Here is a 19,311-nt window from a genome sequence, read left to right as displayed (position 1 = left end):
AAACAACTGAAATTTATTTTTTCACCAGTCTGGAGACTGGAAGTCTAAGACCAAGGTGCCAGCAGGGTCAGTGTCTGGTGAGAGCTCTCTCCTTAGGTGGCAGAGAGCCGCCTCTTGCTGTGTCCTCACATAGCAGAGAGATAGTTCTGGCCTCTTCCTCTTCTTATAAGGACACTAATCCCACCATGAGGGCCCCACCCTCATGATCTCATCTAACCCTAACCCCCTCCCGAAGGCCCCACCTCCAAATACTAGCCCACAGAGGATCAGGGCTTCAGCACAAGTTTGTTGTAGGGAAGACACCATTTATTCCATAGCACTCATGCAAAACACTAAAAGTGTTGCCCACATTCAGTAGCATGTCGGGAAATATTTGCTGGTGGTCTTAGGATGGTGACTGAGGTTTAAATCCTGGCTCTTCCTTTCATAGGCTGTGTGTTCCTGAGTCCATTTCTCAAATTCCCTGGGCCTCAGTTTCCTCAGCTGTAAAATGGGACTGATATCATGCCTACTTCAAGGGCTTGGAGCAGCACTGGGGATATGAAAGAGCTTAGTAGACCCTGGCCTCTTAGAACGAAGAGGATATTTATTTTGTTGGGGGCGGGGTAGGTGGAGGGATCTAGGCACCAGGGAGCGAGGGTAGCGGTGCAGGTCCTGTGGGGTCTGCACTATACCTCCCCTACTACATAGATGGGAAAGCAGAGGCCCAGAGAGGGACAGAGAGTTGTCCAGAGCCACACAGCCCACCAGCTGCAAAGCTGCAGCTAGCACTTGGCCCTTAGGTATCTCAGAGGAGGCAGTGGGGGCCTCTGAAGGGCAGGCCAGGTGGGCAGCCGTGCCTCCCTGCTCCCCACAGTCCCCAGATGTCCCCAGGTGTCCCCAGAGACACGCCTGCTGGGGGTGGCCTCCTAATCACGCCACCTAATTACCACGCAGCCCCAGGGAAAGGCTGGGAACACTTCTTTTTTTTTTTAATTTATTTATTTATGGCTGCATTGGGTCTTCATTGCTGCGGGCTTTCTCTAGTTGCGGCGAGTGGGGGCTACTCTTCTCATCGGGTGGCTTCTCTTGTTGCGGAGCACAGGCTCTAGGCATGCAGGCTTCAGTAGTTGTGGCTCGTGGGCTCTAGAGCGCAGGCTCGGTAGTTGTGGCTCACAGGCTTAGTTGCTCCGCGGCATGTGGGATCTTCCCGGACCAGGGCTCGAACCCAAGTCCCCTGCATTGGCAAACGGATTCTTAACCACTGCGCCACCAGGGAAGTCCCCCGGGAACACCTTTTAAAGGCCTTTAAACACCCCAACAGTGGCTCCCGGCCCTGCCAATGCCAGGCTCCCAAGGGTGCAGCCAGAAGCTCCGGGGAGAAGGAAAAGCACAAAAACAAAACACACTTATTGTCAAGCTCAGCCCTGGGGGGCAGTGACAAGGCCTAGAGGCCTGGGTTCCCAGCCCCTGCCAGGCTGGTGACCTCCAGATGGGTCACACTCTCTCTGAGCCTCTCTTGTCCCCATCTGCAAAATGGGTTACTAGTAAATAAATGCGTAAAGAAGACTTAGACGGGTTCCCAGCATGCAGGAAGTCTGTGCCATCCTCAGCGTCATCACTATTGTTTGTTGCTGTGGCCAGGTTCAATCCGTGGTTGGGGGAACTAAGATCCCGCACATGTGCAGGGCCAAAAAAAAAAAAAAAAAAAAGTTACGGGCAATAATAAGTCCTGGCAAAGATGTAGGGAGATCTGAACCCTCCTCCAGGGCTGTTGGGAATGGAAAATGGGGCAACCACAGTGGAAATCAGTTTGGTGGTTTCTCTAAAAGTTAAACCTGGAGTTTCCATCTGACGCAGCAATTCCACTCCTCGGTACCTACCTAAGAGAAATGAACATACGTGTCCACATGAAAATCTGTACATGAATATTCACAGCAGCACTACTCACAATAGCCCAAAAGTAGAAACACCCCAAACGTTTCATCAACAGATGAATAGATGAACAAAAGGTGGTCCCTCCACACACGGGAACATCACTCAGCCATGAAAAGGAGAGAAGCACTGACACTCGCTACAATGTTGATAGACCCTGAGAACAGGATGCTCAGTGAGAGAAGCCAGACACAGAAGGACACACAGGGTGTGATTCCATTGAAGGGAAACATCCAGAACAGGCAGATCCACAGAGACAGAGTGGATTCCTGGTTGTCAGGGGCTGGGGGAGGGGGGTGGGGTGATTGCTCATGGGGACGGGGCTTCTTTAAGGGATGTTGAATGAAATAAGCCAGACACGGAAGAACAAATACTGTCTGATCCCACTCATAGGAGGTCCTAGAGGAGTCAAAACCATAGAGACAGAAAATAGTTGGTGGGGGCCAGGGGCTGGGGGAGGGGATGGGGAGTGTTTCATGGGGACAGAGTTTCAGTTTGTGAAGATGAGAAAGTTCTGGAGATGGATGGTGGGGATGGCTGCATGACAATGTGAATGTACCTATTGCCACTGAACTGTGCACTTAAAAACAGGTAAGATGGTTAATTTTGTTTATCCATTCCTCTGTTGACGGAGATTTGTTTCCACTCTTGGCTATTGTGAATAATGGTGCTATGGACATTGGTGTACAAATATCTGTTTGAATCCTTGCTTTTTATTTTTATTTTATTTTATTTTTGGCTGCATTGCGTCTTCGCTGCTGCGCGCGGGCTTTCTCTAGTTGCGGCGAGCGGGGGCTACCCTTCGTTGCAGTGCACCAGCTTCTCATTGCGGTGGCTTCTCTTGTTGTGGAGCATGGGCTCTAGGTGCGCGGGCTTCAGTAGTTGTGGCACGCAGGCTCAGTAGTTGTGGTGCACGGGGCTTAGTTGCTCCGCGGCATGTGGGATCTTCCTGGACCAGGGCTCGAACCCGTATCCCCTGCACTGGCAGGCGGATTCTTAACCACTGCGCCACCAGGGAAGTCCCCGAATCCTTGCTCTTTCAATTCTTTTGGGTATATACCTAGGAGTGGAATTGCTGGGTCACTCTCCTGCCATGGTCCCCATTTTTTATAGAGGGTTTCCACTTTATGGAGAAGGAAAATCAAGGTTTGGAGGTTGCACAGAAGTTGCACAGCAAAGGATCTGAACCCCAGTCTGCATCTTCCCCTCTGGTTCATCCCACTCCTCCCCCATTCACTTCCCTGGCAGTCCAGTGGTTAGGACTCGGCACTTCCACTGCAGGCTGTGTGGGTTCAGTCCCTGGTCGGGGAACTAAAATCCCTCATTGACCTCATGACTGAGTTAGGGAGGGTGGGGGACAAGGAGCAGCTGCCACAGGGCTGGGAAGAGGGAATCAAGTAAAGTTGGTGGTGCAAGTGACGGGCTGGATCCTGTTTTTATTTAAAATTTTGAAATTTTGTTCATCGTGGAAATTTTTTCATTACTTTTGATTTGTTCAAATATTGCCTTATGCAAATCAAAACCACATTGAGATACAACTTCACACCCACTAGAATGGGTATTATATATATATATATATATATATATATATATATATATATATATATTTTAAGGACAATTTCAATTATTGGCGAGGATGTGGAGAAATTGGAACCCTTGTGCAGTGCGATTGGGAATGTAAAATGCAATTGGAATATAGTTTGGTGATTCCTCGAAAATTAAACATAGGATTTACCCTATGACCCAGCAATTCCACTTCTGGGTCTACACCCAAGGGAAATAAAATAATACATTCACATAAAAACTTATATATGAATGGTCACAGCAGCATTATTCACAATGGTCAAAAAGTGGAAACAACCCAAGTGTCCATCAACAGACGAATGAATGAATACACAAAATGTGGTCCATCCTTACAATGGAACATTAGCCACAAAAAGGAATGAAGCACTGACATACAATACAATGTGCATGGGCCTTGAAAACATGATACTCAGTGAGAGAAGCCAGACACGAAAGGTCACATAGTATATGATTCATTTATATGAAATGTCTAGAACAGGCAAATCCACAGAGACAGAAAGTGTACTAGTCGTTTGGAGAGGCGGGGTGGGGGGATGCCAATGGCGATGGGGCTTCTTATGGGGGTGACGGAATGGTTTCTTTTCCTTATAAATTTTATTTATTTATTGGCTACACTGCACAGTTTGTGGGATTTTAGTTCCCCAACTAGGGATCGAACCTGGGCCCCCAGCAGTGGAATCTCGGAGTCCTAACCACTGGACTGCCAGGGAATTCCCGATGGAATGTTTTGGAACTGGATAGACATGATGGTTGCACGCCATTGTGAATGTATTAAATGTCTCTCATAGTAAATTGTATGTGTATTTTACCACAATTCAAAAATCGATTGCACTAAAATGGTATTTATCTTGTTGACTGAGATTTTGGTCTTAAATTCTACGCCTGAAGAAAGTGCCTTACTAGAAAGTACACTGATCCTTGTCCCAGCCCTGCCAGAATTAAATAGGAAGGTCACAATACAGACTCATTGAGAAGGTGACATTTAAGTCAAGACTGGAAGGAGACAAAGGAATTAGCCAAACTGGGTTGCGGGGATGAGCTTTCCAGGCAGAGGGAACAGTCAGTGCAAAGGCCCTGGGGCAGGACCGGGCCTGGTGTGTTGGAGGAACAGCCAGGAGGCCCCTGTGTCTGGAGCAGAGTGAGCGAGGGGGAGAGAGGAAGGAGGGGAGGGCACGGAGGGGACGGGACAGGTCTTGCAGGGCCTTGGGGAGGACTTGGGCTTTTACCCCGAGGGAGGTGGGACCCTGGCGGGCTGTGGGCAGAGGAGGGGCAGGACCTGAGTCAAGTATTTAAAGCCTGTCTGTTCTGCAAGGGGAAGGATTTTTGTCCTCCTTAATCACTGCTATAAACCTCCACTTAGAGCCATGCTTGGCACACAGTAGGTGCAATAAATGTTTACTGAGGGAATGAATGAATAACAGCTCCCTTTGGAGAGGGGGGCACTAGGGTACAGAGCAGTAAACTCATACTGCCCTGGGGTCACCTAGCCAGGTTATGGCAGCCAGGGGCTAAAACCCAGGCCCGGACAGCTGAGGCCCCAGCTCCACCAGGCCTGTCACAGGGAGGTCCCTGTGCTCGCCGCAGCCACCTGTTTCCTCCCCCGCCTCTGATTAATGGCCCTGCAGCCCCATCCATCATGCGCCAGCCAGCGCCTGGCTCTGCCCTGGAGGCGCGGGGCCCAGCGCTCATTTGTAAGCAGGCCGCGAGGCTGGTCTCAGGCTGTTGGATACATGAGACAGATCCCCGCCCCAACTTGGCCCCAGATGTGGCCCTAAGAACCCCAGGGAGAGGAAAGATCAGGATGTGGACCCAAGGAGGTGGTGATGGCTAGGAGCTGGGGGGTGTGGGATGGCAGCTTCCCAGACAGTACGATCTTCAAAAGCCCCGGTTTCCCCCAAATTAATTATACGATGAAGACTCTTCCCTCCTGGGCCGCAGCCTTCTGCCCTGCCTTTCCCTGACTTGCTGGCATTCTGCTCTTCCTACCCGCAAAAGCTCCTCCACACAGCGGGCCCGGCCCAGCCTGCACCTCTCCTGAGCCTTAGTTTGGGGATCCCCCCTGGTCTCCTGACCTCCCGCCTCATCTGCATCCATTCCCACTACCAGTAAGCATTTTCTACCACTCGCCCTGGTGGTCTCTCTCTGCTGCTCTAAGCCAGGGCTTCTCAGCTGGGGGCAATTCTGCCCTGAGGGACACTTGGGACTGGGGGCACTCCTGGGACCTAGTGAGTGGGGGCCAGGGATGCCGCTCAATACCCCACAGTGCCCAGGACGCTCCCCCCCCCAACCAGAGAATGATTCGGGCCAGAATGTTGAGAGTACAGACTGACAAACCCTGCTCTAAACTCTTCCATGGCTCCCTAGTGCCCGCCAGGTACAAGCCCAACTCCTCAGTGCAGAATGCAGGGTCCTGCATCATCTGGGGTCCTGGCCCTCTCCAGTCAGTGTTCCCACCATGACTTGCCTTCACGCCCCACCTGGAGGGGCAGGACTGCATAGCGATCAAGGGCCCCAGGACCTGGGCTGACATCGTGGTGCTGCCACCCACCAGCTATGTGATTTTGGCCAAGTCTCTTAACCTCTCGGTGCCTTAATTTCCCCATATTTCAAATGGGCATAATGGTAGTACCCAGGGTTAAAATGCTAAAGCAGAGACTGGTTCATGGTAAAAACTCAAACAGGTAGGAGGGCGTGGAGAAAATGGAACCCTCTTACACTGTTGGTGGGAATGTAAACTGGTATGAACAGTATGAAGGTTCCTTAAAAAACTAAAAATAGAGCTACCATATGACCCAGCAATCCCACTCCTAGGCATATACCGGAGAAAACCATAATTCGAAAAGATACATGCGCCCCTGTGTTCATAGCAGCACTATTTACAATAGCCAGGACATGGAAGCAACCTAAATGTCCATCGACAGAGGAATGAATAAAGAAGATGTGGTACATATATACAATGGAATACTACTCAGCCATAAAAAAGAACAAAATAATGCCATTTGCAGCAACATGGATGGACCTAGAGATTGTTACACTGAGTGAGGTAAATCAGACAGAAAAAGACAAATATCGTATGATATCACTTACATGTGGAATCTAAAAAAAGGGTACAAATGAACTTATTTACAAAACAGAAGTAGAGTCACAGATGTAAAAAACAAACTTATGGTTACCAGGAGGTAAGGCAGGGGAGGGATAAATTGGGAGATTGGGATTGACATATACACACTACTATATACAAAATGGATAACTAATAAGGACCTACTATATAGCACAGTGAACTCTACTCTATACTCTGTAATGGCCTATATGGGAAAAGATTCTAAAAAAAGAGTGGATATATGTATATGTACAACTGATTCACTTTGCTGTACACCTGAAACTAACACAACAGTGTAATCCAATAAAAATTTAAAAATAAATAAATAAATAAATAAAAACTTAAACAGAGACTTCCCTGGTGGCGCAGTGGTTAAGAATACGCCCGCCAATGCAGGGGACATGGGTTCGAGCCCTGGTCCAGGACAATCCCACATGCTGCAGAGCAGCTAAGCCCGTGCACCACAACTACTGAAGTGCACACGCCTATAGAGCTTGCACTCCACAACAAGAGAAGCCACCGCAGTGAGAAGCCCGCGCACCGCAACGAAGAGTAGCCCTCGCTCACCACAACTAGAGAAAGCTGGCGCGCAGCAACGAAGACCCAACGCAACCAAAAATAAATAAATTAATTAATTAAACAGGTGGGTCGGTTTATTCATAGTCTGGGTCACACTTCCAGGCTTCTCTACTACATGGTGAAAGGCCTGCCCTGACCCCACTGTACTGGAGATGTCTGTGTCCATCTCTGCCCACCCAAGTCTAGGGTCTGCTAAAATGGTCACCAAGAGCCCTAATACTTGGAGCTGCCTGCCTAGATGCAGATGGCCTCCTAGGAGAAACGGTGTCTGGTCCCTGTGTGGGAGTGGGGAGATTTGGGAGCAGGGCTGCTTTCTTGGGCCTGTGACTCGTGCAGTCCTACAGGACCCTGCACTTGAAGGAAGGGCCCTGCTCTTAGTTTAATGCTCTGTTGTCACCATCCTGAAATTCCTGATCCTTTTTGAACCTGAGGCCCTGCGTTTTCATTTGGCCCTGGGCCCTGAAAATTCTGTAGCCCGTTCCACTCAGGGACCCCAATACGATTTGTGAGGTCTGCATATTCCAGAACCATTCGGAATAGTAAACTTTCTATAACTTTTTTTTTTTTGGCCGCACCACACAGCCTGTGGGATCTTAGTTCCCCGACCAGGGATCCAACCCATGCCCCCAGCAGTGGAAGCAATGAGTTCTAACCACTGGACCACCAGGGAATTCCCCAGGAATAGTAAACTTTCTAAAATTTTGTGCTTTTTCTCTTAGGGCATCGGGACTAGGGAGACCCTGCATCCTCCTAACTCGTCTCTGGCCCCACTGGATGCTGTTTTATTTATTTATTTGTTTGTTTGTTTATTTATTTAGGCCATGCCCTGTGGCATGCGGGACCTTAGTTCCCTGACCAGGGATTGAACCCGGCCCCCTACAATGGAAGCCTGGCATCTTAACCACTGGACCGCCAGGGAAGTCCAAGATGCTGTCTTAGTTAATGTGTTATCTTGCTCGTGATGAATTTTTGGCATTAATTTTTATTTTAAAAAATATCGTGGGCTTCCCTGGTGGCGCAGTGGTTGAGAATCTGCCTGCTAATGCAGGAGACACGGGTTCGAGCCCTGGTCTGGGAAGATCCCACATGCCACGGAGCAGCTGGGCCCGTGAGCCACAATTGCTGAGCCTGCGCGTCTGGAGCCTGTGCCCCGCGACGGGAGGGGCCGCGATAGTGAAAGGCCCGCGCACCGCGATGAAGAGCGGTCCCCGCACCGCGATGAAGAGTGGCCCCCACTTGCCGCAACTAGAGAAAGCCCTCGCACGAACCGAAGACCCAGCACAGCCAAAAATAAATAAATAAATAAATAAATAAAATAAAAAAAAAAAAAAAAAAAAAAAAATATCGTGTTCTGGGCTTTCACTACCATGGCCTGGGTTCAATCCCTGGTCAGGGAACTGAGATCCTGCAAGCCACACTGGGTGGCCACAGGAAAAAAAAAAAAAACATACGGTGTTAAAGTACTGTTTTATCTTGAAGGGCTTTTTGGGTGGAAGGGTCTTCAATTTTGCTTATTCATGTCAACTTAGTCCTAACCCTTCCTCTGCCCAGGAAAGGTGACCAGAGTCCTAACTACAGATGGGAAAGCCCAAGGCCCATCCAGGAGGCAAGGTGCATAGTTGATGGTGATAGTGATAATTAAGAGCTTGTCTATTTAGCACTTGCTGGGGGTTCACGTGTATTACTTCAACAGCTTCTTCCGAGGCCTGAGTCAGTCCTGTCCCTCCTCTGCCCACAGCCCTCCAGGGCTCTGGCCTCACTGAGTAAAAGACCAAGTCCTTCCCACAAACCCCGAGGCCCTGCACCATCTGTCCGGTCCCATCACCAGCTACTGAATTTGCAGAGCCCTTGTTCAAAAATTGCAAAACAAAACTGTGAGGCCCCTTGTTCAAAAATTATTAGGAATTTCCAGACCAAAACGGCAGATCATTAACCCAAGCGCAGGCCCTTCTGGGAGCAGCGCCCCTTCGTGAATGCAGGAAGCTGCTGCCTCCCTGCCCCCATCTCCTCCCAAGCACCCCACCCCGTGCCAGCCACAGTGCTGCCTCAGGGCCTTTGCACTGGCGTTTCTGCCTACTTGAATAAGCCACCACCCCCACAGACTACTGGCTCGCTCGCTCTCTCTCACCTTTGGGCCCTCTTAGAGGACAAGCAGGCCCCCTCTGACCTCCGCCTGTGAAAAATCGCACCTTCCCAGCCCTCCCTCCTGCTTTGTTTTCTCCATAGCTGTTACCACCTTCTGACCTGCCAGGGATTTGGTTCATGTGTTTGCCGTCTCATGTCATCTCCACCAGGGTCGGGACTTTGTACCCCTTCCCCCCGCCACGTCCTGGAGCGGGGCCTGGAACACAGTAGGCGCTCCATAAATGTGTGTTGAAGGCATGGCTCCCAGGAAGTCGGCAGTATCACCACCTCCTTTCTACATAAGAGGAAACCAAGGCTTAGAGAACAGCCCGTGAGCCAAGGTTACAGAGCATGTCCCTGGCACGCGTCCGGGTCGCGCCATGACTGCGCCGGCGGTTTCGATGGGGGCAGCCGGGCCCCCCGGCTCTGACACATGGGGAAACCGAGGCCCTGGCGGCTGCCGGGGCCACCCGGCCGGGAGGGGCCGCGGCGAGGCGGGGGCGCGCCGGGCCCAAGGTCACTGCGCCGGCCGGCCCGGGGGAGGCGGATGGGTGGGGATCCGCGGGCCTCCCCGGGCGCGCGCGCCCCCCCCCTCGGCGGCGCGCACGGGGCCCGGGAAGCAGCAGCGGCGGCGGCGGCTGCAGCAGCAGGTGGAGCCGGAGCCTCCGCTCAGCCGAGGCCGTGGCCACTGCCGGCGTCGCCGCCATTAGACAATAGGAGCGGCGGCCGGGCGTGCGGGGAGGCGGGCGGCGGGGAGGGGCGGGGAGGGGCGGCGGGCGCGCAGGAAGCGGGGCCCGGGGCGCGCCGGGGCCGGGCGCGCGGGGAGGGGGCGCAGGAAGCGGGCGAGGCCGGGCGCGGGAGGCGGCGGCGGCGGCCCCGGGAGCTGCCGATCGGCGCCGGGACAAAGGCGCGGCCGCCCGGCGCCCCGAGCAGCCCGAGCCGGGGCGCACAGCCGGGGCGCAGCCCGCGCCCCCCGCCGCGACTGACATGATGTTTCCACAAAGCAGGCATTCGGTAAGCGGGGCCCGCCGGCCCGGCGCCCCCCCCATCCGGGCCCGGCACCCCCAGTTCCCGGCCGGGCCATCCCCCCAGCTCCGGGCCCTGCGTCCGCCCAGGTCCTGGCCCGGTCCCCCCAGTCCCAGCCGGACCCTTCCCTCCCCCAGGTTCGGGCCCTGCGCACCCCTCAAGGACCAAGCCCTGCGCCCCCTGCTCCAGATCCCAGCCGGACCTCCCCCACCCCCAGCTCCCAGCTCGGCGTCTCCCCCCCCACCTCCTAGGCCCAGTCCCCTCCAGCTCTGGGCCCAGCGCTACTCCCCACCCCCAGCTCCGGGGCTCCCTCCCATCCCCCGTAGCTCCCGGTCCCCCTCCCAGCTTCCGGGCCCAGAGCACCCCCCTAGCTCCCAAGCCAGGTCCCCTCCAGATCCCGGATCAGATCCCCCCAGCCCCGGTCCCAGCCCCTGGGCCCTGTGCCCCCCCCCAATCAAGCCAGCCTGGGCCTCGGAGGCCTTCTCGGGCCTGGGGCGCCCCGGGAGCCCCACCAGGCACCTCTAACGCCGGGGCTGCTTTCGGGGCCTGGGAGTGGGGGGAGACCGGAGGCGCACCCCTCCCGGAAGAACGCGGCCCGGAGGAAGGGTGTTAGGAATCTAGGGTGGTGGGCCCCCCCGGAAGATTTCGGGTGCTTAGAGAGGCCCCTCCCCCAAGGGGAGTTTGCAAGGAAGCCTCATCCCCCCCTCCCACGCCGCCAGCTTGGGGAGGGGGACCCTCTAGGACGCGTTCTCCCCCCTCCCAGAGGCAGTTGGGGCGCTCAGACGTGCACCCCCTCTCGGCGCTTTGGAGGCGCGGTAGAGGGCGCACCCTGCCCCCCACCAAGGGCGGGCCTTCAAACGCACCTCCACAGCCTGGTGGGGGGGCGGGGGACGAGAGCCTCCGGGCGCGCCCACCCCCCTCGGCTTCGGGCGGAGAGGCGGGGGCAGGAAGTGCGGGCGGGGGCCGCTCCGGGGGCTGTAAACACGGGCCCGGGAAGTGGGGCGGGGGGGGCGGGGGGACGCTGCAGCTGCGCCGGCCTCTGCCTCGGGGCAGCCGGGGAGAGAGGTGGGTGGCGGCCCCACCGGATCCTGACCCGGGCCGCCCCTTCCCCACAGGGCTCGTCGCACCTCCCCCAGCAACTGAAATTCACCACTTCGGACTCCTGCGACCGCATCAAAGATGAGTTTCAGCTGCTGCAGGCTCAGTACCACAGGTGAGCTGGGGCTGGTGGTGCCTGCCCCGGGAGAAGCTGGAGCCCCCTGCTCAGATGGCAAGACTGAAGCCTGCAGCGGAGGTTGTGGCCCCTGCTATATATCTAGGCTCCGGAAAAATAGAGGCGTTGAATGTCTTAGGTGGCAGGCACTGTCTTTAGCACTTTGCCGATATGAAATTCATTTAGTCTTTAAGACAGTCCCATTTTGTAGATGAGAAAACTGAGGCACAAAAATTTCAATAATTTGCCCAAAGCCTTAGCTGTCTGGTGTCAGAGCCCCTCTCCCCACCCCCACCCCAATCTGCATTGGATAAAAGACCTCCCAACAGCTGGAGTTGGGGTTGGGCCCTCCACCTCCCCACCCCCCCACCAAAATCTGTAGCATGTTATCTCTCTCTGCCTAGTTTTGGAGAAAGGTTTCCTGCCAGCCAGCAGAAAGGCGATTCTCTTTCCAGAACTGAATCTAACATTTCTAAAGGGCTTGCCAATGTGCCAGATCTAAAGAGAAAGGAACTATTATTGTCTTCATTTTACACTTAGAGAAACTTAAGCCCAGAGAGGATAGGAATTTCCTGGGGTTGCACAGCAAGGAAGTGGCAGAACTGAGATTTGTACCCAATCTCTGGGTTGAAGAATGCAGATTCTCAAGGTTTTGCTACGGAGGGGGGCTTTGCCTAGGAATCAAAAGGGGGTCCATGGCCACGAATACCAGTGGGGTCTTGGGCCCTCTCTGGACCTTAGTTTACCCACACAAAAGTATTCTTTGAAGGATGCCGAGTTTTCTCCAAGAAGAAATTGGCAACAGTGATATATTTGTTATTTGGGGGTACTTCCTATTCTCCCCATTTGCTGAAGACTGAACATACATCCTTTTGTTTAATCTTTCCTGCTGTTCTATCATTGTGCTCATTTCAAAGATGAGGAAACTGAGGCACAGATGGTTGAAGGGCAGGCCTAGGAACTTTGTTCTGGTCCTGTGATGTGGAGGGTTTAGGGGCTTTGCCTGGCAGGCCTGGCCTTTCTGAGCCTCTCTGGGGGTGTCCCCCCCCCACCACCCCCCTGCCTGGCTCATGCCCATGTCACAGTGAGCACTGGGGCTGATCCAATTCCAGAGACCGAGGGTCAGATTGCTGCCACAGCGCTGTGTGACCTCGGGTAGGCCACACCCCCCTCTGAGCTTTGGAGTCTCCATCCGCTGGACCTGGGCTTCCTGCTTTACACTGAGGGGTCCTACCATGTTGGGGGCTCACACAGTATCCACCAGTCCTTCAGGAAGGGCCAGAGATGCAGAGTTTGGAATGAAATTGCCTGATTTTGTTTTTAATGGTGGCAACAAATGCACATTTTTAAAGAAAACTGGAGAAACCAACTGTGGCTGTCCTCCCAACCGGGGTATACAAGTCGTGGTCAGTCTGGCGGAGTGAAACTCCAGTATCCTGGGGTGACTACAAGAGCAACTAAGTCTGTATTGGGTACTTACTGAATACCAGCATTAAGAGTGTTTCTGGTCTTCATTCATTTCATCCTCACCACCTCACCCTCGGGGGTTGGAACTCAACAGACTTGGAGACCAAGACCCAGAGAGGTAGAGGGGTTTGCCCAGAGTCACACAGCATCAAAATAGCAGGGTTGAACTTTGGACCCAGTCTATTTGGCTTGAGTTTGTGCTCTCAGCTCTCTACCTGTCACCCTGACACCCTCGTGAGGGGCCTTTGAGAAATACCCAAAGCTCATCCTTCCTGGGGGAGCTTGAGAGAGGCGGGGGTGGTCACCATCTCTATTATCCAATGGTGGAAATTTATGCCCCCCCGCTAGGGAAATCAGGACCCACAAGAGGGGCTTGGGTGCCTTTGAAGATTCCTTGGTAAATCCAGTCCAGAGCCCTACCAGCCAACTCGGCTCTCGCAGCCTCTCCGCGGTGTCTGTCTGTTCCTCCTTTGCTGGAGAGTTTTCCCCAGGGCTTGAGAGTATGGCCTCTGAAGCCAGCTTCCTGGCTGTGTGACCTTGAGCCCGTTCACTCAACCTCTCTGGGCGTCCATTGCATCATCTGTAAAAACAGAGTGATGTTAACAGCCCTGACCTCTTTGGGTTTCAGGAGAGGTAAAAGTTTCTTTGAATCCTTGTCTGACCTATAGTCAGGGCACTTGCTCTGATTTTTATTATTATTTTCATTGCTTTCTCCGCCCCCAGATCTGCAAGGTTGGTTTCATAATCCCCATTTTCTAGCTAGGACGCCTGAGGCTCCCCCTGCCCCATCTTCTGCCTGTCCCCCACCAAAGTTAGGGGCTCCCCCTGCACAATGGGGGGGACCTCAGCCCAGCCCCTGCCCCTCCCCATGTTCTTCTTCAGTCTGAAACTCGAATGTGACAAGCTGGCCAGCGAGAAGTCGGAGATGCAGCGTCATTACGTGATGGTAAGCCAGCCCTGGGGTCCAGTGGGCAGGGATGGGGGACCCCAGATCCCCCTCCAGCACCAGCAGCTGCTGCCCGAACCCTGGCCGCCACCTCTGGGGTGTATGAGGAGTCAGGGTCAGCTCTCCATTCAGCCTGCCCCCGGGCTGGGCTGAGTCCGTCTTGCTGGCCTGGCTGCCGGCCCAGGCAGTGGCCGAGGTGCCAAACCACCGGGTTGCAGTCTGGGCCTGCCAGGTCCCCCGGCTGTCCTTGGCAGGAAAGGAGCCAATGGCTGGGAAAGCCAGGATCTGACTGGGGGAGCAGCCAGATCCCTCCCCGCCCCCATGGTCCAGGCATCCCAGGCTTAACCCCTCCTTGCCCGAGCCTGGGAGGAGGACTCTCTGACGTGGGAGGGAAGGGGTGGCACTGTGTTCTTGGGCCTGACATTTGAGACCCTGCCCGTGCACACTGCCAGAATCACTTGCTCGGTTTCCTACCCACCAGGTGGCGATTTCTGCATCAACCCCACCCCACCCCCGCGCCCCACCGCACCTCGGTCCAGCCCAGAGCCCACTTCTCCCAGGCTGTGGGGGAAGCAGAGCCAGACACTGAACCTCTGGCCTCAGAGGGAGGGATGGGGCTGGGGCAGAGAGAGGGACCCGGGACTGGGGGACTCCAGAAGGGGGTGCTCCCGGTTTGAGAAAGGCTGCATAGAGGATGGGGCATTGCAGCTGGGGTCTTGAAGAATGAGTAGGAGCTTGCTGGGCAGAGAAGGGGAGACCACACAAAGGCCTGGGAACAAACTTGGCTTCCCCCCCACCCTCCCTGGGGTGACAGAGGGGCGTGCCATGGGACGGTTTAGAGCAAGGGAAGGGGCAGGGTCAGATCTGGGGCGTGAGGGGGGGCACTGCTGGCCCCAGAGCCAGACCCAGCAGGATTTGTTTATCCTCGATTATTTATACCCAGGAAGGCAAACTTCCCTGGAGTCCGGGCCACCCGCAGACAAGACACATAAAGATAAAAGATTAGGAGCCTTGGAATGTGTGTGTGTGTGTGTGTGTGTGTGTTTGAGGTTGGGGTGTGATCATTATTCCAGAAACCAGGGCACCCACACTGCTGCTGGGGCCCTGAAGCTTTCCCAGCAGCCCCACCAGGCACCTGGGCCCCAGCGCCTGGTGTGGGTGTCTCCCCACTTCCATCTCCATCTCTTTCGCCTGCCCTCCCCTCCCCGTCTCTCCATTTCTCCCCTTCTCCCCCTCTTTGTCTCTCTCTCTCTGTCACTCCCCCCATCTCTTTGTCTCTGGAGCCCCCCCCCACCCCGTCCTTCACCCGCCCCCATTTCTCTCTCTGTCTTCTCCCCCCCCCCCATGCAGTACTACGAGATGTCCTACGGCTTGAACATCGAGATGCACAAGCAGGTACGCCCCCTTCCCCCCTCCTCCGCCCCACGCTTACTTCGGCACTCCCCCAGGCAGGTAGGAGCTTGCCCACCCCTTGGCTGAGCACCAAGTCTGCCCTGGTATCCTGTTACCTCCGAACCCTCCCCCCTTCTTTCTTAGGCCTCCCTGACAGGTTTCTCTCCCTGAGGGGGGAGGGGCAGAGACTTTCCGGGGGACCTGCCACCCCCACCCCACTGTCTCCCCTTTGCGAACAGCAGGGGAGGGGGATGTGCCAAGCCGCCCTGGATCCCCAGATTGCCCCCTGCCCTCCAGCCTTGCTCTTGCCGTCCGTGCCCTGATGAGGCTACTCTCGGGTGTGTTGTAGAACACTGATGCCAGCTGCCCCCACCCCTTTTCCCCTCTCTCCCACGGAGCACTGGCTACCTGTCAGGCACTGGGCATCATCTTCCCAGGGCCGCCCGGGACCCCGAGCGGCTGGGCGTGGCTTTGTCCTGTGCTCTTAGCCTACAGGGCAGAGAGCCAGCCTCAGATTCCACTTTTGCCGCTGATTGGGTGCCCGTGGGCCCGATGAGTTGACCTGACCCTGGGCCAAGCTGGCCTCTTCTTAGACTAGACAAAACCCTGAGGCCTCCCGGGGCTGGTCTGCGCCTGCCCCAGCTGCTGCCCAGGGCTGAAGCGTCTGTGTGTTTCAGGCTGAAATCGTCAAGAGGCTGAATGGGATCTGTGCCCAGGTCCTGCCCTACCTTTCCCAAGAGGTGAGTGGAGCCCCCAGGCCTCCCGGGGCTGCGGGGAGGAGGCGGTAGACGGACTGTGAACTTTCCCCGGGCCCTCCCTACTGCAGCCATCTGGGGCAGCAGCGCGCTGCGTGCCCCAGGGCACACGCCTTCCCTCTCTGGACCTCCCAGCCACCAGCCAGTCTGTGCAGAAGAATCCCCAGGTTGGAGAAACCCCAGGGGTGCAGGGCAGTGGAGCGAGGGGCCTCACCCTGCTGTGGAATTCCCAGCCTCAGTGAGTCATTGCACTGTAAAAATGTCAGCTACGCCGAAGACTACACCAAGAATTCTGTTTCCCTGTCTTGCTTCCGTCTTTCACCCCCTGAGGTTCATCTGCGGGGCCCTGCTGGCCTCTGTGTGGACAGGGGGGCTCTCAGCACACATAGGCAGACATACAAACAGCCACAGATACGCACAGATGCGACACATAAACACACGGCACACAGACACACAGAGATGCACAGGGACACACGGAGGAACCAGGTACCCAACTCTTCCTCTTTTGTTTCCTGGGGTTCTAAGACTCTTGGTGTGAGGCCCACTCTGTACACACACAAACACACACATGTCTGGGTCATGTAAGGCCCATCTGCTCTCTGCCAGATTTACATCATTTTCTCTTTAACCCTTGCCCATATATTGGGGTCCCTCAGGTGACACCCAGGAACAATTCCAGGAGGACACCATGAAAGCCTCAAAGAAGGGGATTCTTAGGACCCTGAAGACCTAGCCTTGTGGTTTCCGTTCACAACAGGGGCTCCCTGGTAGCCAAGGCAAAGAAGGAGCTTGGCAGATTCTAGCATCTGATGGCCGGAGAGACAGACGTTCAGGGAGGGCTGGGGTACAGGGTGGGGGATTGCCCTGAACCCAGACTCATGCCCCAGCCCTGCCAGAATTCACTGGGCCTGCCCAGGCTGTGGAGGAAGAGGAGCTTGGGTTAGCAGATCTCAGATCTCTTGGACCAGCAGTCCCGGTCTGAGCTCTTAGAACCAGGACTTCCCTGTACCGTTGGCCAGGTTGTGCACTGCACTTCTGCTTCTTTGCACATGGCATTGGTCGTGGTTCAGGCTTTCTCAGGCTCACCCAAAAGCTTTTTCCTAAGATTTTGGTACCAAGCCCTTTGGGTCTTCTCTGCATCTCTGTGTATCCCATTTTCCAGATGAAGAGACTGAGGCTGGATGAAAGGAATCAGCTGGAGAGAGGGGGGTTTCGGGAGGGGTGGGAAGCTGTGGAGAGGGAGGGCTCTAATAGCCCAGATGGGAGCGGGGCTTCTTCTGGGCTCTGAGCCACGAGCCCTAACAAGATCAGGGCGAATCAGTTGATTTCTCTTCACCCTGTCCCCATCCAGCACCAGCAGCAAGTCTTGGGAGCCATCGAGAGGGCTAAGCAGGTCACTGCTCCTGAGCTGAACTCCATCATCCGAGTATGTTTGGGGTCTTCGGGGGCGGCAGCGGGTGGGAGAAGGACAGGTGGGCCCAAGGGGGCTAACGCTCCCCTTCCTCTGCCCTGCAGCAGCAGCTCCAAGCCCACCAGCTGTCCCAGCTGCAGGCTCTGGCCCTGCCTCTGACCCCACTGCCTGTGGGGCTGCAGCCCCCTTCTCTGCCGGCGGTCAGTGCAGGCACCGGCCTCCTCTCGCTGTCGGCGCTGGGCTCCCAGGCCCACCTCTCCAAGGAAGACAAGAATGGGCATGACGGTGACACCCACCAGGAGGATGATGGCGAGAAATCGGATTAGTGGGCGGCTGGGATGGGGGTGGGGAGACAGACACGGAGAGAGAGGAAGATTCAGCGTAAGACACAGTATAGCTCGGGATTGGCTCAACTCTGGTAGTATTTATGGTAGCCGCCTGCTGGGGCCCTCGCCCTGCTTGTGTGCCACCCCCTGACTTGGCTCCTACCCCCGACTCCCAGCCTCCCTCCTCCTCCCCTGCAGCCTGAATGGGTCAATACCCGGTCATACCACAGATGAGGCAAGCTGAGGCCTGGAGGCACAAGTGGGAGGCCAGGTCAGAAGGGAGCAAGACCTCAAGAGGTCCAACACCCCCTGCACTTCCCCAATTCGCACACCTGTAACTGACAGTCTGCCCGCTGGCCCCACCCCCCACCCTCCCCGGGGCACACCCTGGCCTCACACCCTGGCACTGCATGCAAACACAATGCTAGCTGCCCCTCCCTGCCCTGGGCGCCCCACGTCTCCCCCTCCCACTCACTCACCCTCTGCTAGTTCCCACCGCCCACGCCCACCTAGTCCTGTCCCCTCACCCATGAAAGAAAGAGGGGCCACGGACAGCAAGCTTTGCCCGGGGAACAGGGTGGGGTGGGCGACCCAGAATTCCCTGTCTCCCCTTCCCAAATAAAGATGAGGGTACTCAAGTTGTCTTGGTTTTTATTTTTTATTTTTCCTTTTTCCAGTATACTAGCTTGTCTTTTAAGAAAAGGGATATTAAAAAAAAAAAGACAGAAAAATGTTAAAAAAAAAAAAAAAAAAAAAGCAACACCCACACCTGTGTCTGTATATAGCCTTTTAGACTGTCAGCCTTTGTTGTGTTCAGTTGTTTGATCTCTACGGAGAGAAGTGAAAATGCTGTATCGAGGGTGGGCTTAGCTGTGCCTTTCAAATAAAGATGTGAGAAGGTTGGTTGCCGTGTTCCTGCCTCTGCCTCTGTGTTGCGAGTTGCCCGCGGTGCCTCCCTTCCTGGGGGAGGAGAGGGCTTCCTTCGAGTCTGAGTCCCCCTTGTCTGTTACAGGACTGGATATTGAGAGTCCTAGCTGAGTCCGGCTTGTAAATGTAGTCTAGCTCCTGAACTTGGCACCTAGCCCAGAGAGGGCCAGCTGGAGGCTCTAGGTCACACAGCACAGCCTAGGTGCTTGAGGTCTAGCCAGCTGTTTTGACAGGTAGGCAGAGGGACTCAGAAAAGCTAAGGGGTCACTGGTTTCTGAGTCCCAGGCCAGAGGGCTCCTAAATGACAGTCTTTACCGTTAGAGACAGCTGCTGAGACCGTGGACAGTCACACTGCGCACACAAACGATTTTTCCAGATCAGAGAACACAGACCCCCAGCTGGACCTCAACTCTCCAAGGACCACATGGAGCCCACCCTCGCCCCGCTGCATCCAAGCTGGACCACCCCAGGAGGAGGAGCCAGCAGGAAAGGTGATTCCCAGCACACTTGGCATTTCAGTCAAAAGAACTTCAGGGACTTCCCTGGC

General features: G+C 55.2%; 1 protein-coding gene and 1 long non-coding RNA gene across 2 annotated transcripts; one reads left to right on the top strand and one right to left on the bottom strand.

The window, feature by feature from the left end:
- Positions 1-1,003: 1,003 nt before the first annotated feature.
- Positions 1,004-11,257, bottom strand: LOC130707249 (uncharacterized). The gene is made up of 3 exons (XR_009007148.1): positions 11,191-11,257; positions 9,422-9,596; positions 1,004-1,216 (listed from the first exon to the last, which is right to left on the bottom strand). It is a non-coding gene; the product is annotated as an uncharacterized LOC130707249 (long non-coding RNA).
- TLE5 (TLE family member 5, transcriptional modulator) lies at positions 10,145-18,749 on the top strand. The gene is made up of 7 exons (XM_057540736.1): positions 10,145-10,315; positions 11,443-11,540; positions 13,890-13,953; positions 15,304-15,348; positions 16,023-16,085; positions 17,452-17,526; positions 17,616-18,749. Exons 1-7 carry the CDS (start codon positions 10,289-10,291, stop codon positions 17,835-17,837), a joined length of 594 nt encoding a protein of 197 aa, XP_057396719.1. The 5' UTR covers positions 10,145-10,288; the 3' UTR covers positions 17,838-18,749.
- Positions 18,750-19,311: the final 562 nt, after the last annotated feature.

The sequence above is a fragment of the Balaenoptera acutorostrata genome, chromosome 2 (assembly GCF_949987535.1).
Source record: "Balaenoptera acutorostrata chromosome 2, mBalAcu1.1, whole genome shotgun sequence".
NCBI classification, from domain to species: domain Eukaryota; kingdom Metazoa; phylum Chordata; class Mammalia; order Artiodactyla; family Balaenopteridae; genus Balaenoptera; species Balaenoptera acutorostrata.
The sequence above is the reverse complement of the archived record's forward strand: the minus strand, read 5'-3'. Positions and strand labels throughout refer to the sequence as shown.